At 41.6% G+C, this 22,500-nt stretch overlaps 2 protein-coding genes across 6 annotated transcripts in view; one reads left to right on the top strand and one right to left on the bottom strand.

The window, feature by feature from the left end:
* The window catches only part of LOC137996554 (uncharacterized), a 32,938-nt gene extending 27,383 nt beyond the window's left edge, over nt 1-5,555 (top strand). Inside the window, exons 17-21 of the mRNA XM_068842007.1 lie at nt 607-651; nt 758-787; nt 1,825-2,706; nt 3,063-3,169; nt 4,932-5,555. Of these exons, the coding sequence (XP_068698108.1) occupies nt 607-651; nt 758-787; nt 1,825-2,706; nt 3,063-3,169; nt 4,932-5,346 (1,479 nt within the window). The 3' untranslated portion in view covers nt 5,347-5,555. The remainder of the gene's footprint in view (nt 1-606; nt 652-757; nt 788-1,824; nt 2,707-3,062; nt 3,170-4,931) is intronic.
* A 225-nt stretch (nt 5,556-5,780) lies between these two features.
* The window catches only part of LOC137996553 (rho GTPase-activating protein 20-like), a 64,408-nt gene continuing 47,688 nt past the window's right edge, over nt 5,781-22,500 (bottom strand). For 4 of the 5 annotated variants that reach the window (XM_068842003.1, XM_068842004.1, XM_068842006.1 and 1 more), the window contains 14 exons: nt 22,118-22,203; nt 21,593-21,707; nt 20,370-20,434; nt 19,116-19,265; nt 18,981-19,022; nt 18,500-18,593; nt 17,625-17,702; nt 17,458-17,527; nt 16,891-17,076; nt 16,076-16,214; nt 14,007-14,176; nt 13,821-13,876; nt 11,548-11,657; nt 5,781-11,121 (listed from right to left, as the gene is read on the bottom strand). In XM_068842003.1, the coding sequence (XP_068698104.1) occupies nt 9,099-11,121; nt 11,548-11,657; nt 13,821-13,876; nt 14,007-14,176; nt 16,076-16,214; nt 16,891-17,076; nt 17,458-17,527; nt 17,625-17,702; nt 18,500-18,593; nt 18,981-19,022; nt 19,116-19,265; nt 20,370-20,434; nt 21,593-21,707; nt 22,118-22,203 (3,384 nt within the window). In that variant the 3' untranslated portion in view covers nt 5,781-9,098. The remainder of the gene's footprint in view (nt 11,122-11,547; nt 11,658-13,820; nt 13,877-14,006; nt 14,177-16,075; nt 16,215-16,890; nt 17,077-17,457; nt 17,528-17,624; nt 17,703-18,499; nt 18,594-18,980; nt 19,023-19,115; nt 19,266-20,369; nt 20,435-21,592; nt 21,708-22,117; nt 22,204-22,500) is intronic. The other variant, XR_011122327.1, reaches the window with a different exon arrangement.

Genomic DNA, 22,500 nt, shown 5'->3' with positions numbered 1-22,500 from the left:
TTTAAGTTCCTTTCCTTTCCTTTTTTGTGGCTCCGCCGCCGAAATACTCACTCAATATCCCAATGAACCTACTGCCAGCCTAGCACATAATTTATTTGCTGACTTTGCTAATATATTGGATGAAGCAAGAAACAATAAAAGGAGCGTAAAAGTTGATAAAAACAATACAGAGAACGATGAAAAAGGCCTTTTTGGTCAGGTCAATTGATTTTTTTTCTGTTAAAAATGGAAAAAAAGGGTTATTAACCTAAATCTTTATATGGTAGGGCGTGTATCCAAAATAGTGCAGTGTAAACTAATCCCGTCTACTTAAATGGCTTTGAAATTTGTCTCCATTTTTCTCTGAGCATTTTCCTTTGCCCTCACCCGCTCGTTTCAATGAACAAAAAGCAACCATTTTGTAGATTTAGGAACAGGTGATTTTATGACATGGATAAAATATGACTTCCTACGTAACGAATCTAGAATTTAATCCCCTCTGGTCCTTTTGATCAGCGGAATGGATGTGCCGCGAAGAAATATAACTTGAAAAGTTTTAACTTGCTGTGATCACGTTCAAATAAAATCATGATGATTCATTTATTATTTTCTGTATTCGTACTTCAGCAAATGAAAGGAGAGCCAAAGTCACCGCAGCCATTGCGAATAAAGGTACCAATACATCATAGTATTGAAGAATCATTTTAATTCGCTCTGTAGTAGAGAGCCCCTTTTTACTCGTTTGTAAGTATTTTAACCCATCGTCTTTGTTTTGCAGCTTGTAACACAACCAGCAAGTGCTTCAAGGGTATGCTTGAACATTTCAGTTCGTTTTAAGATAGCTGGAGTTGTGCAGTGAAGAGAAAATACCTTCCACCAATGCGTGCCTTGTCTGTTTTTTACTCTGCTACGAGTAGTTTTTCCCATGGGACGCCAGTTTTCCCTGCCTTAAATGCCAACATTACATTTTGATTTGTACTGTGCTTAGAGCGGTTTTCAAATGAGTGTCGTAAAACCAAAACCAAAGTAATTACTTTAACCAATTAGAAAGGACGGAGACAATCCAGTGAGCCAATCAAAACTCGAAGTAATCACACGTCGCCGACACAAAGCACGGGAAAATGTGCACGCTCGAGCCACGATTGGTGTTGGTTTCAATTCTGATTGGTTGATTGGTTGAAAAAGTGGCGCGAGAACTTTGAACCAATCACTGAGTGAAGTAATGCAAACCAAAGTAATTCGCTAATTACTTTCGACACGATTGAAAATCGCTCTAATAAGTGTTCCAACGCTTAATGAGTGTAGCTGGTGTTGTACAAGAATTCAGCCCTAAAAAAGGGGAGTTGAAAACGTACGACGCGGCGCGGTAATGTCAAGAAGAAGAATACTGGACACTGAGCGAATCCATTACACCTGCCTTTTGAACTTTTGTACATTGCTCTCCAGTTGTCCGTGAACTTCAAAATCATAGGTTTTTATGGAAAACTCGAACTAAAATTATTTACCATCTTAACACTTAAGGATCGTTCCTCCAGGTTCTGTTCGGAGATACTGGGCTAGCGTTAGCGGAAACAATCATTTTTAAGTATCTCAAACGTGGTATGTCCGGTTTAAAGAATGTTTTCGCTGATGTCGCTGTCTTACATCGTGAAGTCCCCCACTGTATTGTACAAAGGTTCCTTGTACAACCCTAGTCGGCTCTAACTCTCCTCAGAAGAGGTGCTTCAGTATTAGTCAAAGTATCCACATAACGGTAGTTCAGTTATGAGTTCGATATTTTCGATTTCAAAATAGTTTTGAGGTGCTCAAGAGATGTTTGCTTATTTTGTGTTTCATTATTAACAGTCAATTGCTGGAACTGCACTCCCTCAGGCATCGGTTGCGACTCGAAATGTGGCCATATCCACCAATCCGAAAGCACCAATCAGTTTGACGTCAAGCAGTAATCAACAGCAGCCAACAGTCAAGGTTGTCAAGGTTTTTTCTTCTCTTCCAGTTGGCAGTCAAATTCAAAATGTGGCTACCAAGCCCTTGGTGCAGATAGTTCCAAACCCTCGAGGAAACATCGGACAACCAAATCGTGTAGTTAATGACGTAACGACACCGAAGGTTGTGTCGGTGCATTCATTACAACCGGCTCCAGTCAGGGTCGGTGCTGATCCATCTCAAACACGACAAAATAAGGTCACTGTTCAGAACCTTGTACTGCAGTCAGGTCATAAAATCCACCTACAAACACCTGTATCACAGTTCGTGAGGTCCGTTTCAAACAATTCACCACCACGTTACCAAGTTAAACCTGTAACAGTCCAGTCTTCACAACCACAGCAACTAATTCAGTCGTTAACAAGTGGAGGGGTGACATCCACACTCCTATCACGAGATCAACTGCCGGCTAAGCAAATCAGCCCACCACTCAAATCGCCATCTGTGCCGCCATCAAGCTACAAACCCTTGGAGTCGTTACAAGAAGTTAATAGACAAGCCACAGAGTCCAATGTTGTATCGCCAGTATCCGCTGTCCTCCCTGATTCAGCAGAGGCCATCAACACGTCACCTAAAGATTTCAGGAACCAGGTGACTGTTAGTGATAGGTACCGCTACATTATACCGTCACCGCAAACTTCAGCTCCAGGTCAACAGCTTGTTCATACTTCACCCGTCAGCACTGCTACAGTGGCTGCTACGGTGCAACCTTTCACTCCAAGCCAATCACAAACATTACAGGTACACAATCCTACACTATAAGTATTTACCCCTTTGCATTCCGGGCATTTATTTCCCAAAGGCTTCACTGGTCAACCAGTAATCACACGGCGGTTGTTCAACTCGAGTCCGTCCAGTCACCCCAATTGCATCAAATATTAAACTAGTGTAGTGATAAAGTATGAATGCTAGGAAAGGGGGAACTGTCCAGGGGGAAACGATGTGGGATAATGGAAAATTATGCTTACGAGATGGTTATCCTCAAGGCGTCTCTGTATCGAGTAACTCCCGCTTAAAAAAATGTTGTTTTTGAAAAGAGGAAGACTCGCTCTGTTTCTGATTAATATACAGTTTGATGGTTTTGGTTTCTACTGCAGGTAAAGATAAAACAAGAACCCACGGCTTCTGCGTCAACTATTCAGATAACTGACGTGCATTCTCGCGCTGAGCAACCAATCAAAGTGAAGAGTGAAGAGATTGACAGGTAACTTTTGTTTAAAAATGGAAAAGTGTAGCCATGAGATCTCATGTTATGTGGAAAAAGGTTTGCCTCTGACTCTTGATATTTTTCAACAGATGTTTCGGCTAATTTTAAGCCTTCATCATTGATATGAAAGCGAAGTTCGTTATCATACGCTATTTAGAGTAACGTAGCGCGAAGCTTGTATAGGGCGTTTCCGAGAAAATAGGTCGTATTTTGAAACAACAAAAGGTCAAGGTAGCTTACAAACCACAGCTAACCATCAATACCCTCTTTCCGCACCCCAAAGAGCTAGACGATTCTGACCGCCAGAAATCTGGCATAGTGTACAAAATCAATTGTACACAGTTTAATTTTGTGTACTATGGCCAAACAGAAAGATCATTAAAGACCCGAACTGCGGAGCACAAAAAGGCAGTGGCAGGTTTTGACCAAAAGCCCCAAAGTTGCAAGCCATGTCCACCATTTCAGCCACATCATGAACTTTGAAAATGTCAAGATCGTTGGTTGCGAAGCTAATTACCACGCGCGACTTTTCTTTGAAGCCTGGCACCCTACTTTGGACCCGAACACTGAGAACGATCATATCGTACTTCCAGAAGCCTACAAAGGCAATGGTCACGCGCGCAAGCTTCGCGCTACGTTACTTTAAGGGCGTTCGCGCCCATTGCTACTGCGCATTTTTTCGCGCATGTCACGCATACGTCATGCATCGCAGACCATGAAGGTAAACACGATGCCAAAGGCGCGAACATTTTCCGCAAGAATGGAACGTGAAAGCATGTGGCATCATAGCTGTGGACCCACAATCTTGGACAAAAGAGATGGGACATTTGAAACCCCCCTCCCCCCCCCCCCCCCCCAAATCAAGGATGGGAAAATCGCGCGTTTTGGCTTTTGCGCGGCTTCATCCTTGCTTTGGGGGGATGGGGGTTTGCTGTTCTATTTTATTCTGTCCAAGATTGCGGGTCTTCTTTCCGTAGATCACTTCCTTTCCTGATTTTGTCCATTTTAACAAAAAACAAAAAAAATCTGTACGTGAGAAGTTACAAATATTTCGCCTTTTAATTATGCTCTCGTGGGACAGAAGTTTTCTTTCTTAGACTAATATGTATCGTTTTTCAAGGTCAATTTCACCACAGAAAAAGACATCAGCTGCAAAAAATAATTTATTTATATTAATTATGTTGAATTGAGTACATTTACCTGATCTAAATTTCACTTGTGTAGCTTTTTTATTTGCTGACAGTTGTAAGCTAACATCGTCTTAAAGTAACGCAATCTTCTAAAAGTGCACCTCATGATCTCGAAAACAAGCACGGTGACCCCCCATTTTTTTTGCCTTTTTGGCAAAAGTGGATCATTACCTTTCTGCGTGGCAAGTTTAAAAAAAATGTGTACGTGGGAACATTTTGAGCGCGAACGCCCTTAAATCCCTGGTTCATCTTCTCTGAGGTGTAAATAAATAGCCAACTGGTTTGCGTTCGGTCAGTTGGGATTGTTCTGTCGTGTGGTTAATTAATTAAGTATGCATACTTGTACTTGTATGTGCGAGTTAATGTCAGACCGTAAGTCCTTCAATATTGTAAGGCGAGTGAAATTTCGTCTTCGGAAAAAGTCCTTTGTACTTTATACTTGCTTTTATATCGCTTCATAATACGATGAAACCAATGGATGTTTCTTACCCTATCCGTGTAAGTCAATGTGACAAATATCTGACAAATTTAAGATTTGCGTTTTATAGTTTTTTTCTGTGATTTTTTAGACCACAGGTCAATGGAATCAAAAGGACGCACGATGAAGACAGCGACGTCATTGAGCAACCTCCCAAACGGAAAGCTCACGAGGAGAAGGAAGTCATAGTCATTGACGACCCGTCTTCTCCCACAGTGGAAAATCAATTTACACCAGAGAGTAACCATGAACTTACCGTGGAAGGCGTCGACAAGGACTTGATAGTAACATTAGGAAAACTACGTCCAGAAGAACAGTGGATTAAACTGGTAAAACACGCCCAACAGCTTCGATATCTTCGGGACAATGTGTGCAAACTGTTGCGAATTTTGGTACCAGAGATAGAACTCGGAGAGAGAGCGGAAATACTTGATAATACAACAGTTGATGATCTTTTAAAACAGGTTTTAGAGGCGAACATTCAACCCATCGTCAATAACTCGTGATGCTTTCAATTCGTGATGTGTAACTAAATGGGTTTCTGGACCGAGATTTTACCTTCTTTAATTGCGCGTTTCTGTTCGATAATGACATGTACATTTTTACCATAGACCAAATGCGAGGATTGTATGTTGACTGGACAGGTCGATTATGGATACATTGCTGCATAGTTTTAAAGGTGCCCTGTTTTATAAAAATAACAATTTTATAACTTTTATCCCTAAAAATGTTTTTAGGGAAATTGATTTTTTTTCTTGTAGCGATTTAGGGGTGGTGAGAATAATTTCCGACAATTTCTCTCTGTCGCGGGAGATCTAGGCGCATCTCGTAGACATGCAACCAAGATTACCAAAGCACCTTACATTACCACTTTCTTTTGTTTCAAGTTTTCAATGCAAGGTGCGATACTCTCTTCCGTAGGAGTTAGCCGCATACGTCTTACTTTTCACAATTGAACTATGTTAAATTTTGGTTTAGCAATTTTCTTACAGAGGGCAGTGCTTGTCTAGCCACGTTGGCATGAACTGTGGAATACAGGAAGTAAATTCAGCAGGAGGAAAATATCAAAATGTAGATAAATTTGTAAAATTTTAGGTGAAAACTGCCCTTGAAATGTTTTCGTTTTCTTTCTTTCCTGTTTCTCAGCTTTACTAAAAGTTTCATATAGAATGCAATTCTTTTATGTCCCTTTCCAGGGGCCCATCAGTAAGACCATCCCTCCGAATTGACTTCTTGATCGGGCGTTTCGACAGACCTAGTTTTTTTTAGAAACGTCTTTCCCGCGAATAAGACTCCCGCGGGAGCCCGATGACCAATCAAAAGAAACAAACTTGTCATAGCGGCACCGATCCGAAACTGCCTTTGTTTTTTGCGGAAAAATAGTCTTAAAAATATATCGGTCTGTAAAAATGCCGAGAGAGGCTTAGTATGGGAGTTTGTTCACTCCCAGTCATGGCCTCCTGTCGTTTCACGACCTCGGTAAGTATCTCTTACAAACCGAGTTCGAGGTCTGTTACTGTAAAATTGCGGACCGAGTTTTTTCCCGTTGATTTATCGCGTGCTGGCCATAAATCCACAGGGAAAACGAGGATAATAATCTTTATAGTACGGACCAAGAAAACGAGGTTAATAAGATGTTTATTATATCTCTGTGGTATTCAGCCGCGCGGGAAAGGAAACTAGTTGACGTCAAGCGGAAGGTTTAACTCCCACAAAGATTGCCGCGTCAAAATCCGAAAAACGAAATCTTGGCTGTTTGAAACGGTTGATTGCAAGATTGAAACAGTTTTACAAGTTTAGGTAACAGAAACGACATGAAAAACTTGCTGGCGAATGTTTTACCAATATCAGCACTTGGACTCCTTCAATTTGACTACTGTCTATTTTGCTGTTAAGTAGTCTCATCGATCAGTAGTCCATTCAGAAGATTACGCCAAGCCGACCACATTGCTGAAGGAAACGACATTACCACAACGCCGGGAACTCCATGCGCTACTCTTTTTGACAAGTGTGGCTGTTTGAAACGGTTGATTGCAAGATTGAAACAGTTTTACAAGTTTAGGTAACAGAAACGACATGAAAAACTTGCTGGCGAATGTTTTACCAATATCAGCACTTGGACTCCTTCAATTTGACTACTGTCTATTTTGCTGTTAAGTAGTCTCATCGATCAGTAGTCCATTCAGAAGATTACGCCAAGCCGACCACATTGCTGAAGGAAACGACATTACCACAACGCCGGGAACTCCATGCGCTACTCTTTTTGACAAGTGTGACTGTTTGATCTTTAACGTCCCACAGTCTATGAACTGGCATTGAAGGGTAGTGAGACGGGGCCTACGGTTTATAGTCCTTATCCCAGAAGAATTGATAGTCTCACCATTTGCGGATTTAATTACAAATGCAGTACTTTTTCAACAGGTATTTTAAGACCCTTAGTGTTGGTCTGGCCGGAGTCGAACTCACGGCCTCCCGCATTGCAGCCCGATGCTCAACCAACTGAGCCGTATTGTGATTTACCCAGTCACAGAGATAAGAGATATAAGGTGATTTACCTTGCTATCCAATCATTAATTTTTTCTGCCCAATGGACAGTGCTGAAGATGATCTAAAAAAGGTATGAAAGGGCCATGGAGCTGATGTCAGAGTAAGCACTTAATGTATCCCTTGTTGTTTAACAATTAGACCCTTCGCCCGCAAGGGCAGCGGGTCAATAGCCCATGAGGCGAAGCCGAATGGGCTATTGACCCGTGGCTCTTGAGGGCGAAGGGTCTAATTGTTTTAGTATCACCCAACTAGTCGGACAGAATATTTATTTGGGAATAAAACGAAAGGAAGCTTCACGCATTTCGCTGCTCGAGGACTCTTGTAGCGTAGCCAATCAAAATGCAGGATTTGCATTAGTCCACTAGTTGGGCGATACTAAAAGGTATTTACACACACGTAGTACAGCGATATTTAGCAACTAATCACCGAAGTGGGGGTGAATGTCTACCACTAGCCACCGACACTTATTTCTTACTGCCACGACCACTACATTTTCGCGCGCAAATTGCTCGCAGGTGAATAGCAAAGGATATCCGGGGTTTGAGTAGCCAATCAGCGCACGCGTTCAACGCTATCCACTGTTTTAGTATATACTTAACATGGGTACGCGTGGGTATACCCGAATCCTATAATGTAAAAAAACAAAAGGCATCACCTCGAGGCTCTGGGGAATAAATATAAAGATTTGTACGAGTTTATTCCCCAGAGCCTCGAGATGATGCCTTTTGTTTCGGACTGAATTTTAATACAGTCAACTCCCGCCTTGCGGACACCTCGCTATTACGGACAGCAGCTAAATCCCCGGCGAAAGTTACACACGTTTGACTGAAATAAACTCCCGCATTACGGACTCTCGCTATTACGGACTTACGGACACTTTATTGGGTCCCAACGTCACAATTTTATTGTTTTCTCTCTCGTTATAGCGGAAACCGAGCAGCATCTTGGAAAATTTGCGCACATATTAAGTCTATTTTTTTCGGCTTTTTTTTATTCATAGAGGGGAGTTTAAGGTTGCTAATGAATTTAGTCTCCTTGGCGACAAAGTGGGGGAAGTTGCAATTCAAAGGAGAAGTACACAGGGCCGATTGTAACGATATTTCAAGGCAATGTGATAGCTGATGCAATCAATAGCTGATGTTCAGGTTAAGTTTTTCCTTGAAAATAATTTTTTTTAGAAATGTAGGTTACCGTACTTCAGTACAGTAGGAAACCAAAACGATGATGGACATTGCTTTAACATACGATGACTGTTTTTTACGTACTTAGTACTGTACACAAAGGGTACGTAACTCCTGTTCTGTTAAGTTCTGCTCTGTTAATGTGTTTGTAAAGAAAAATTTTCTCGCACCCCGCTATTACGGACTCTCGCTATTACGGACACCACATCATGGTCCCGAGGGTGTCTGCTATAACGGGAGTTCACTGTATATCGAAATTGGTCAATTTAAATGCACTATAGTAAGGGATACATGAAGTACCAACGGACGTAAGTACCGCTGGTCGCTTGCCTACCCGACCTGTAGTTCAGCATTTGCCAAAAAAATGAAAAAGCAAGATATAAATATTGCTGCTGCGTTGGTAGCTTTATCACCCATTCATCAACACCAGTATTTTCGTGTTTTCACTTTATACATAGGAAGCCACGAGATCATTGCTAATTACAGCCCATTAGCACATGGCGTTTCATTAAAAGAAACATTTATAAACACTAAACGTACGATTCTTCTGTTGACAGTATTTTTTCCATGTCGTGATGTGAAGGGACCGTGTAGGGTCCACTGTGTGAATAAGGAGTGCGAACTTTGGCAATGGCTTGTGCTGTTTGGGGACTGATTTTCAGTCCATTTGCCTGAGTTGTTTCACAAAGGAGTTCTTTTATGTCACGAATCTGTGTCATGTCCGTTTTACTCTCGGCAAACGTCGAGTCGTTGCCGATGCTTGATCGTTCGTCCAAACTCGACACTGATGACGAAGACGAGGTGGCGCTGCCTGCCCGAAGTCGGAAAGCACCGTGCGAGTTCGAGTTAGGAGCCGCCGAGGTTACCCGAGTCTCGGCGGAAGAAATCCAGTGAGTTTTCGTTTGAGCTTCGTGCGGAAATATCTCCGAATGAGGAAAATGCGTCAATGAGGAATTCTGAGAATTAGAATTTATGGCTGTCGAAATGGAAGTAGGACACACTCGTAACTGTCCGGTAGAAAAACTCGGGTGTATACTAACTGGTTTCTTGGAGTTTTCCGTCGTTTGCTTTTTACCTGATCCTTCACTAGCGTGTCTTTTGTGATGAAGGTTGAGTCCAAACGGAGAATGTTCGAGCTTGCGCAGTCCAGAGCTTGCTGAGACTGAACTAGTACTAGAATCACCCTCTTGCTCCCAGACATATTCGTGCTGACTTGTCGGAGTCAAAGGGGTCCTGGGTCCCGAGGACGTTTCGCTCCTTTCGGAATCAAATTTTTCGCTCAAAGCAGCAGATTTGCTAGATATTGGTGCATGCTGCACATGTTTCGATTCGACTAATGCCCCAACTTCCTTAGGAGACCCCTGTTCCTTTTCCACATCTTTTGTTTCCTTCCCTTCCGAACCTGAAAACAACGCAGGTTTCGAAGTAAATTCTCTTCTGCGCTGCATGTGTTCCTGATAAGATGGAGCTGCAGGCTGCCGGCGGCGATCCACCGCTTGAAACACTTGATCAGGGTTTGGGGAAGGAGAACGAGGAACCCCTGGCATTTGTTTTGAAACCGGTGAACTGGGACGTGGAAGTAACGTAAGATTATCCTCATGGGTGTCAGTACTCGATCCCCGAGTCTGAACGCAAGAGTTAACTTCAAGAGCACGAGCAGAAGGGCCTTGGTAACCAGGTATAGGATTCAGACGCTGATATTGCGTGACATCTTGCGTGACGGGAAAAAGACGCACAGTTTGAGGAGAATGCGCCCTGCGCAGGACAGCAGTCTCTAGTTTGCGTCCACTGGCCGTTGTTTTTGGAGTCTCTTTGTGTTCAATAAGTTCAGCACTTGTAGTTGTACTACTTAGCTGTCTTCTGTAGTTCGGAAGTTTCCTATTACCCTTGAGTCGTAATTTTAGGGAATCCGGCGGTGGTCCCAGAGGTTCCGAACTTCGACGACCAACCGATGAATGTCCTTTACTTTTTCCGGGTTCATAAAATGCCGCGCTTAGTTGATTTGAAAACTCGACATCAAGTCTCTTAAATGTCGGAGACGAGCTTGGAGAAGGAATCCCTGAATCACAGGGAGAGTTTGGTGTGCTAGCACTTCTGTTGGGTGGATTAACAGCCAGAGTGCTCGGTACATATAAGTTCGAGTCACTTAGATGTATAGAGTTTCTTTCTCCCTTTGGACTAAGAGGTTCCGGTGATTCTATTCCGTCATCCGTAGAGTCCGCAGTCCGTGAGTCTTGCATACCGCTTTCTGAGTCACTTAACACGTGGTTAGCCGCTATCTCACTGCGGTCGCCAAGCACTGTTCTGACACTCTCCCCCATTATATCCACACATTCTTCTATTATAAACTGTATGACTGGGGGAACAGAATTAGACTGTTCTGTCGGGGGAATACTTGAACTCTTGGGTGCCCAGAGCAAGCTAGGAGCCACGCACACAGCGAGGTTATAAGCGTTCATGTTGTTAGTTTCCGCGTTATCAGCAATGTGATACAACACACACATAAAGCACTTCAAAAGTTCGTAATTGTAAGGGTTGACTCCCTTCAAAATTCTGAAAATCAAAATGTAGTATTGTCAAACTGCGCAAAACGGGAATCAATCAAAAACTGCCACACATCTATCTAGGAGTTTCCAATGATTAACAAGGCCATCTTCGCCTGAAAAACGGGGACCAGCTCAGGCGGGTAAGGTAACCTGCCTACAATGCTGTTGTCGTAAAACAGTCCGCGTTCGTTGGGTTCGCGGATCACTCACACCTTAACAAATTTACAACCGCCAAGGGGAGGTTAACGATCTGGTAGTTTAGGCAACCCGTTGAACAAGGCGAGTTACTTACATATCAAAAAAAAAATTAAGATGAAGATGAAATGAAGGATAATATAAATCGGCAGGCTACCGTTCTCCAAGGGCCCTAATGTTGATTTTGTGATTTGCAATGGAGTATTTTGGATCTGAGGCTGACAAAAACAGACCATACCCCTTTAATTGCCGCACGCGTTCTTCACGATCTTGCAGGTTGTTAGTGGCGATGAGATCTTCGTAATTCTCGCTTTCAAAGATGCAGTCGGGCAGACGACGTAGAAATTCCTGAAACAAACAAACCGGACGGGTATGAAACACAGCGGCATTTTAATAATTTAATTGTCAAACAAGAGTTAAGCCTGGTTTTCACTAGCGACGCAAGCACAAGCAGCTTATGCTCGTGAAAACGAACATCCACATAAGCATCAAAATCAAACACTGTAACCGCCATTTTGTTCAAATGCTAAGACGCAAGGAACCTGGAACGAGTGCTTTAATTGGCTAGACGCAAAAAAAAATTCCTTGTGCTTATGCTGCGTTTCGTTTTCACACAATGCAAGCGAACGCAAGCATAAGCGAAAGCGCAAGGAAAAGGAAAAATTTTGATCCTTGTGCTTGGGTGCTCGTGCTTGTGATTATGCTTTTTGTAAACCCCGTTTTCACATTGAAATAAGCGCTCTTATGGTTGCGCTTTTGCTTGCGTCGCTAGTGAAAACCAGGCTTTAATAGACCAATTTCGATATATTAAAATTCAGTCCAAAACAAAAGGCATCATCTCGAGGCTCTGGGGAATAAACTCATACAAATCCTTACATTTATTCCCCAGAGCCTCGAGATGATGTCTTTTGTTTAGGACTGAATTTTAACATATCGAAATTGGTCTATTCGCGTACTCGCAACACAAGAGTCGAACCTGTGGCATCCTGTTCCATTGAGCTAACAATAATAATAATAATAATAATAATAATAATAATAATAATAATAATAATAATAATAATAATAATAACAACAACAATAACAACTTTATTTAAGTGTCAATGGGATTTAGCACTAGAGCATTAATTGGGGACACTAACGAAATTAACTCAAATCGAATTGATATGACCACATAACCTTACAGCATTTCAAACTTACAGTAAAAATGAAAATGGTGAATTCAGCTCTGGCATTTCCACCTTTAAAACTTAGTCATTAAATTAGGTTGAGGTAATGGAGAGAGATTCAGCATCGAGTTTACGTTATACCACTCAGCTTGTACAAAAATTATGAGAATTCTCTTCTGCTAACTTGTTTCTCTCTTTCAAAAAGGTTCCTGTATGTCTGAAGCAAGAAGGCGACAAATGAGCTCAAGTCAAACAACTTTCTTTGATTTTTTGGCAAAACGCAAATTTCAGCCTGGCGTTTGCCAAAACCACGATGCTAAATCTCTTTGATAATCTTCCTGACCGGTCTAACGCCGGGACCTAATTCAATCGCCAAGCTCAGTTAGGCTGCGAGTCTCCTGTGGCTCAATGGTAGGGCACTAGAGCTGGCATTCTCATCCCTAGAGTCCGCTTCTTTTTTTGGTCAGCGCCAACAACACGGACTCTGTCAACAGCCAAACATACGCACAGGCGCGGTAACGGTATAATGTTGTACCGTTCACGACCGTTATTGTTTCCAATGTTTGAGAATGTGCTGAAGAGCCGCATATTCGCAGACTTAATCGGCTTTTGAACAACCGGGCCCTTACCATTTCCCTTTGTCACTAACCAGAAAAATTCGCTTTTTCTCTCATTTAAGGTTACCGGACAAAATTTTCTACCGTTTGAAAATTCGTGCATTTAGGGGTTTCGTTCACACAGAACCACGCTAAACGTACGAAAATTTAGATGCCTCGCCGTTCAAAAATTTGAACGCCAAAACCGGGGACGAATTTTTAGCGGGCACGGTCGAAAATTTAACCGGCTCGTTCTGAACGTCTTTTGCACGGCAAAGGCGTGGTTGCATGGATCTGTGATAACTCAGCTGAGTAAAGTAGCGCTCTGCGCATGAACAGATGGTAAACCCACTGACAAAGGTTAAACTTAAATCCGGTTTGTCAGTTCTGTGTGAACAGAGCGAAAATATTGCAGGGTTCCTGCGGATAAAATGTACGGTCAACTTTTTCAACCGCTAGAAAGTTCTTCCGGTAGCGTGTGAATGCAACGTAAATAATAATAAATAATAATAATAATAATAATAATAATCATAATAATAATAATAATAATAATTATTATTATTATTATTAACATTAATATTGTTATTATTATTAATTTACGTTTATATTGCGCAGGTTACATGAATTATATATAATAACCTGCGCCTAACAGTCTAAGAGTTCACCATTTTCTTTGGGATGAACGAAGTCTTCACTGGTTAAAAATGAAAGTAAAAGAAAAATTTTGAAAAATATATTTTAAAAAATACCTTCATTACTGAGGCCGCTACGATTTCCGAAACATCCTCGAAGTCTACTATTTTACCTGATAAAAGGACGAAGGGAAATTACAGTCAGAAATAACTCATAACAAATTGTTTACAAATTACACAAATGTAGAGTTATTTAAGAACAAGTGACCACAAATCCGGAAATACTCCGTTTCTCTCACTAACCCTTGTCCAACTCCAGCTTAACTTCTTTCGCAATCCTTGCATTAGCGGACTTCCTAAAGATTCCAGTTGTATTGGGACCATATCGGAATAGATGTAACAACAGCTCCTGTACGGCCTTAGGGACTGGCTCTTCGTCTGAACATAGCTGGTTCAGTGGTAATCCAAACAACCTAAGGTAGAGAGGACAATTCGTGTGGACAAACATGGACAGAGGATTTGTTCAATAGGCCGAGTTCGATATATCAATATTCAAGCATGGCTACGAGGCTTTTATCGGTCAAATTCTGTTTTCTTCGTCTCACAAGTTTCAAGGGAGCTGAGATTTCTAAACAAAGGAATATTGAAATTTAACCATAAAGCCTCGTAGCCATGTGTGAATATTGATATATCGAACGTGGCCTATTCAAGGTACAAAGCGCTCCCGAAGTGTGCGCCGCCGGCGCTTTGTTGCCCCTTCTCCGCCTACTTCTTAAAGGTGTTCTTATTAAAAGACCTCCAGTCTTGACCACTAAAACGAATAAGACAAAACCAAATAAAAAAACTCCAGCGGCCATGATGAACGACTTCTGGAATTCGAATTCGCTTTTCTTTTCATAAAACGGATTCTTGTGTTCCTGTCATCATTTTGGCCGTTTTTAACTAGCGAAGAACATTTATTTGTGAAACATTTCGAACTCTTGACGAAATGTGAACTGTAATAGAATTTTTTTTAAATGAAACAAAAGAGCATCGGAGATAACATGATTACGAGTTTCCGCAAACTGCTTAGGCTCGATTTCCGCTTCTCACTCGAGTTCGGAAATCCTCCCCGAGAAGAGAAGGCTGCAGTGGACGCGTGAGCGATGGATCGTGTCTGTGACGTAAATTCAGAACATTATTTATGCCAAGTTAATAGTCGTGGTGGGAAGATGGCATTAGCGCGGTTTTGAGTGTCGAAAGTAATTAGCAAATTACCTTGGTTTTGCATTACGTCACTCAGTGATTGCGGGTTCAAAGTTGAGGCGACACATTTTCAACCAATCAGAAGTGAAACCAAAACCAATCGTGGCTCTCGCGTGCACATTTTCTCGCGCTCTGTGTCGGCTACGTGTAATTACTTTGAGTTTTGATTGGTTTACTGGATTGTCTCCGTCCTTTTTGATTGGCCAAAGTAATTACTTTGGTTTTGGTTTTACGACACTCATTTGAAAACCACTCCAGACATCTCCCAGTAATTACATAATGCTTAAAACGTCTGTGCGACGTTTTCAGATTATACGAGCTTGAGTTTGTGGTTAAATGGTCAAAGTGAGTTTGAATTCAACCGGCGAATCGTCAACAAAATCTCCGGCCGCTTCAGCTCTCAGTCGACCTCTGATCGGCCGCCTCGTTCAGCCACCAATAAACTCAGCAGTAATTTCAATTGATCTTTAGGAATTTTTGCTTGCTCTTTGTGAAATCAGAACAAAAATTGCAATAGCAATGGATTTCAAAGCCGTGTTTCGCCCTTGGCGCAAACTGGAACATCAGTGAAGTGTAGAAAACGACGCAATATACCATTTTCCAGCTTCTCGAACACTCTCCGTTGTCGAAATCGTGGATGTGTCCCACTTTAAAAGCACTGTAAAACGTGAACAGGCCGGGCCAAAGCATACCTTCGCAGCCACAATCTGAACCAAAAAGTATAACTTATGCCTACTCGATTTGTGGCGGAGATTAACAATGGCTCACCTCACCCGTCCACCCGAGATATCGGGAGTGAGCACTGGCTCGTTTCCCGCCGGAAACAGCGGCTGTTAATTGAGCCTACAAACTGCTGTGAATTAACCAAGATCTGAATGTTAATTCTTCTTACTGACTTCCATGCATTACTTCTTTTTTTTTTTTTTTGTCAGTTAGTTTTGTCAGTGATACATCTAAACAAAAACCCCACGTGATAATTTTTTTTTATTCTTGCGGCGAGTATGCTTGACAATGATTGAGTCAAAAGGTTAAACAGAATCCCTGGCTATTTGAATAAACATTAAGTGCAATTGAGGAACAAAATATCAGCACCAGACTGAAGGATAATGAAAACTTTATGAGCATACTTTCCGGTTGACGACTGTCCATCCATGGAGTGGGACTTTGTGGATCCTGATTGTTTCTTGTGCATCATCGCCCAGTTCATTATCTGCGATCTCTTTATTGGATTTTTCCATCGCTGTTTACTAGGAGCGTTGGGTACATCTTGAAAAAAAAAAAAAAAAAACGAGAGCTAAAAGCAATGTATTAAAGGGGCTATTTCACGCAAAATGATGTCATAAATGTCCAAAAAAGTAGAATGAAACATTGCCGGCAATAACCACCTAAAACTGTTGAACAACGAAAAAGAAATACATTATAAGGAAAGAGAAACAGGGATGGAGAAAAATGGACATTGGGTAATCTTGAAAAAAGTCGGCCCGACGTTTTTCTAGTTTATGGCAAACCGCCTGGATAAAGGTCGTTTCAGCATCATCTTGTTTGTGATGTAACGATAATTTTATCAGTAAAGGAATTCCACATTACCATACTAGTGATTAACTACAGATTTCCCCCAAATACCCTAAAATAACGTGACATAGCCCCTTAATTTAACATCAATAAATTGGTGAGATAATCGTTGCATTGCCAAGTCTGCAATTTGCTGATAGATTAGCGCGAATCCCCTCTCCAAAGTGCGCAACTCACGGCTGTTGACAGTGACTCAAGAAAAACGAAAGAACAAAATGAGCGAGTCTTCAAAAAAGATATATTAACAGAAATAATTTATAAGGAAAAGAAGAGGAACTTCATGCCTTGCAGCATGCTTTGCAGTTCTTCTCATGCACCCACAACTCTTTTTGTTATTTTAATGCCAATGTAGCTCCCCGGCCAGGCTTACCACCAATCGATAGTCTGGGTATTTTCCTGTTCCTTTTCAGTATAAACTGACACTGCGTTTCTGGTGACAGGGGATCCATGGCTGGCAATTGCTGTTCAAAGTCGAAAGGAAAAGGGAATCCCTCCTCGTCAGTCATGGCTGCCTCTCGCACGTGGTTCATTTTTATCGCGAAAGGAAACTCGTGACCTGTTTTGAAAAAATGAACAAGAGTCGAAAAAAGCAAATTGGAGAGAAAAGGGGCTTGCTACACAACCAAGTCACACACTGAGTTTCTGAGATCTGCACGACTCTACTTGTTCGCTCCGCTAACCGAAAACCAATTTGGCCAGGGTTGCAGACTTGCCGTCACATGAAATGTAGGTTGATTTTTTTTGGTTCTCTACTCTGCTGCGAGAAGTTTTTCTCCGGGTGCTTCCCCTCTTCTCAAAAACCATGATTCGATCTGATTTGGTTTGTCCCAATTGGTGCTCCAGCGCTTAGTACAATTGACACTTAAAACTTTATTAAGTTCATCGTGCGTCTTGAGTGATAAGGTACTGAAGGAGAAAGCGAATAATGCGGACTCACCTATCAATGGATATGCACCTTCCTCTTTACCAGAAAGCACCCACAATTGATACTCGGACACATCGTCACTCTGAAAGAGGAGATCAGCGAAAACGACAATACTTGAAACACATTTAATGGAAATGTCATGCTTTGTTTGCTAGGGAGAACATTCCATGAGAACATACCTGAATGTTAAACAATGACAGCGACATTTTAACCACAGTAGCGGCATCATCCATGTTTGATACCGAGAAAGATTTGGACTAAAGATTAAAACAGGAAAAAAGTATGAATGGTCGTGTATAGGAAACTCCTTACCTAACAATTTAAGTAATAATGTACGTAGATTTAACAATAGATTCCAAGTTAACGTGCGTCCGTTCAGTAACAGATCACTGACGACGTCAAAATGAGGTAAGAACAAAAGCCGAGTGTGTCACTGATGTTCTTACCACATGTTGACGTCAACTGTAATCTCTTACTGAACCGACGCACGGCAACATGGAATCTATTTGTTTTACATAATAAAGTATCGCGATCTTCTTATAGTTTTGCCTATGCGCGAGCCGTCAATATTTCGTGGTATTGCCGTCTCACTTTTGCGGCCTGTGATTGGTCCTAATCTTGAAATTGACGTCGTTGGACCGAATTGGGTTGCTGACGTACGCAAACAAATACGTTTCGCAGGTAGAAAGAATTGAAATTTCGATCAGGCGCGGGTTGATTGGTTTACAGTTTTATAAATGATGGATCGCGATACAAAACTAATTGCGATTTTGAGACGGCTATACCACATTACATTGACGGCGTTGGGAGAAAATATATTCCGTAAAGGGCTCAGTCGCTTCGCGACTCCGCCCAATACAGAATATATTTTCTCCCAACTAGCCGTCAATATAATGTGGTATTGCCGTCTCAAAATCGCAATTTGTTTTTAGAATTAGAAGTTTTTATGATGACGTCAGCTATGAGTCTGTTATCTATAGATCATACCCATAGGTGAGTACCAATCAAAATTCGTGCATTATTGAGCATATTATAACACAGTTATAGTACATACATAGCCTGATGAATCCGGCGATTCCATATCTCTGTTGTAAATCTTTAGGTTCAAGCTTTTGGGGTCTTCCAACTCCTTCTGTTCTTTTATCTGTCTAAAAACATATTAAAGCACTTATTTAAATGAAAATGAGTCAATCCATTGATACCCATGTTACAGTGGAGCAGGCGATGCTTGGGGTCAACGTCTGGAATGGGTCATTTCCGACTTGCTGTTTTTCTTCGTTTCGAAGTGAATCTTGGTGCTCAACTATTGAAAGGGAAATTAGTTCGATTTGCATAAGAATACGCAACTCATTTGTGCACCAGGAATCGCTTTGAAACCGAGAATTGCAGCAACTCGGAAATGGGCTATTGGACCACTCAGCGCGCTTGAGTAAAGTGATAGAGAATGCCTGTCATAGAGGCAGAGCTTGTTATTTAGCACAAAACACTATACGCACAATAGCGGCTGGTGAAAATTAATTTTAACTCACACTTACTTAAACAGCACGATCTGCCAGGCTTCCTTCTCCTCCTTGGTGCTGAAAAATGGAAAAAGAAATCACTCGAAAAACTTCGTTCAATCAATGAGAAATTTTAATGTTCTTTGACAGCTAGATCTTGCTTTTCCTTACTTGAAAGACGCGACAAAGTTTGTCGTAGGCCACCCAATCACAAATGATTTATCCACAGTTCTCGTGTCATCAAAAGCATAGTCCAGACAACTTGCCAACCATAATTCACTGACGCGAACACGGTGTTTTAGCTTCAAAGAGGTTGGCGATCTAACAAGAAGATTGACGAAACACTTTTAACACTACAGTATACTGAGTTCAAGCTCTGACAACTAGGCGTTCGCCAAAACACTCTGTTCTTTACTTTCAAAAGTAAAAAGCACAAATGTATGTATGTATGTATGTATGTAGTGCAGGATAGATGAAACAAACAAATAAATGCAAAAAGGTATAACAAGATTAAAAAGCACATGAACTGTGGATTATACATAAAAGGATCCTCACACAGATCTATACTGAACAAAATTAGAGCAATTGTCACGAAAAAGGCCTGGAGACACTAGCAGCCCGAATGTTTTCGTTTCGTGCTTGCTTCTTAATTAAAATCGTCTAGGTATGTGCAAGGATAATTCCTTTATTTCACGGGGAACGAACTGGGAAGTGCTACTCCTGGCAGGAATTTGGCAGAAAGACAAAGTACACAAAGTACATCCGGGACTACGTGGGTGTTTGCGTAGCTGGCTGGATATTTTTTTTGGCAGGATTATTTAAGCATGAAAAGAAAACAAACAGCGGTTACAAACATTTTCATTTTATACTTGACGTTTCGTATGCTGCAACATACATCATCAGAAGTGACGGTTAAAACAGTTACACAAAAATTTTAAAACTTTCTACTTTTATTGCCAATACTCTTATCGTTATAGATGGAAAACTGCATGGCGGCTTGAGGATAAAATTAATTTCCTGGCATGTGGTATATCAAACATTGAAGAGATGCAAATTTTACGGTGACTCGGGGATACACGGAAAAAAATCCGACTGTTCCTTTGCAGAGGTCGATACTAAATTACCATTAATAGTTCGGATGCTCCACCACTGGACTACGAGAGACTCACGGGAGCGACACCATTAAACTATGTTGTCGTTCGGTGCAATCGCGAAAATGCTTGATTTCGACGACTTGGATCCTAGGAGTGGTGATACAATTGTCACCTGTTCCTAGTTTAATGGCCTTGCTACCATGAGTCTCTTACAGCTCAGTGGTAGCGCATAAACAGCCTAATTAAAATTCTTAACGCTGTAGGTAACCGAGTATAATACATGTATTAGGTTATGGTCACTACAACATGTTCAACAATATTTCATGCTTACCTTGATTTTGCCACTAAAAGAATATCGTCAAAGAGGACCAGATACCTGTCTTGAGAGGCCATTGCCTTACAATAACAACAAAAATAAGAACAATATTATTGACACAGGAAGGACGAACGTAGGAAAGATAAAATCATGTTTGTGCTAACAAAGCATCACTTGAGATAGCCTCGTGGAAAAACCCTGATATTATTAGGCCAATCAATGGCACCCCACAGCCAACAATAACACGACATGTTAATGCGTTAAGCTTGAGACTATTCGCAAATCGGGCACGGGGTTCCTGGTGCAGTTATCTGGTGCAAGGTGATAATATCGTAAGAATCTGAGTCTTCTTGAATTCAACCAGTCCAAATACAATAAAGGTCTTCAAAAAACTGAAAACGGTAAAAAAAAAAACCCAGACTATGGTTAGGCGCCAATGACAAGATTAGCAACTTGAATGAGCTTTACATACAAAGAATTGGATTATAGTAATTAAAGAAAACTGGCGTGTTGATCCATTTATACAAATAAAATGGCCTCACAGAACCACGATGCCGTGATGCAACCTGAGAGGGGGTTCCACGACGTTTGCTGAAATGCTCGTTGACAAGAGAATTTTCCCTCATTTTCTCTTGTCGCTGAAGAAGGGTGTTTGCTTAAGAAAAAAATTAAAATTTACAGCCCTGGCCCGGGTTGCTCGAAGCATGGTTATCGCTAACCAGCGTTAAATACCATGGAAACCTATAGGTTTTGATACCACTTGACCATCGGTTAGCGCAACGAGGCTTCGAGCAACCGCGGCGGGCCCCTTGTCTATTATATGACAATTCCTCGCGTTAACCTCACGACTCTCGTCTCCGCCATGTCAACTCTCCAACTACGTCTAAGAGAACGTTGTGATACAAATATGGTTCACGCGAGTTACTAGACCTTCTCAGCCACTCCGAACCCACTACTTGCGGACACTATCACCCGCTTAAGTATTGGCCCAGTCAGTCAAAGCAAATCCAAACTTAACTGTGATTGTAAAGCAACGTAGGTTTCAATGTTGCACGTTGAAAATGTCTTAACAATGCACTGAGGGGTGAGGGAAGGAAACGTTAAAGCGAATCAACGACCTTGCAGACAACCTAACGTAATCTACAATTAAAAACCAGTAACCCAGGATTAGCCTTCATGAGCATTTAACAACTGGCCCTGGTTTAAGTCCCCTTATGTTTACTTAGTTCAGTACTTACAGATGACAGTAGCACGGGTCCTTCCTTTATGAACATTCTGGGCTGGATGATTTCTGGTGATAATGTAGAACTGGGCTCCGACGTCTTCATGCGCATACTTCCATCTATGGTAGAACTTTAAACGACAAAAATGATGAAAAACGCGTCGAAAAGGGGACAGGAGCTTACTCTTTTTTCAGCGAATGGAAATTCCACGGATAAACAATTTAAAACCGAACTGAGGCAAATAAAATCTCTCATTTATGGTACGATGTTTAGATGACAAGGTCTGGGGTAAGGATCGCAATCTCTTTGAATGAGTAACAATGTCTTTTGCAGTTTGTTCCTTTCTTGTTAATTTATTTTTAATAAGGGGGGGGGGGGGGGGGGGGGATTGGGGGGAAATTGGAGTACCACCAGAAAAACCTTCAAAGTCCAAATATATATTTACGCCACTGCGATGTTCTTAGTGCAAAATGATCAAGTTGCCGGGATGCGACCTCCGGCAAATCGCATGATATGCGCGCCTTAGTAACCATTTTTCACCTTTTCGTAGAGTGTGTTTTGCTCCCAAGCGCCGCTTTTATAACAGTTGCTGAAACTGAGCGTCTCCTCGGCACTGATTTAAAACGCTGTTGGCAAAGAAACAAAAAAACACTGTCAATTTGGAGAAACCGAAGGACACAGTCTCTTTTGAGGATAAACGTCATCAGCATTCGTCCGTGAAAAAATCATTGACCAGCGTTAAAAAAACATCGTGTCGTTCTTAAGTTTTCCGCTATCAAGCGCGCAAAACGACCAATTTTAACTTTTAAGGGGCCGACCATTTAACTCTTGAGGGTGGGGTGGGGGGGGGGGGGGGGGATTTCTGGTCAGCAATTTTTTATTTCTAGCAACCTGGTGGGCAGGATACTTTTTTCCCTCCTAAA

This window comes from Montipora foliosa, chromosome 3 (genome assembly GCF_036669935.1).
Source record: "Montipora foliosa isolate CH-2021 chromosome 3, ASM3666993v2, whole genome shotgun sequence".
NCBI lineage: Eukaryota > Metazoa > Cnidaria > Anthozoa > Scleractinia > Acroporidae > Montipora > Montipora foliosa.
Note: the sequence above shows the minus strand (reverse complement) of the source record. Positions and strands in the feature narration are given on the sequence as shown.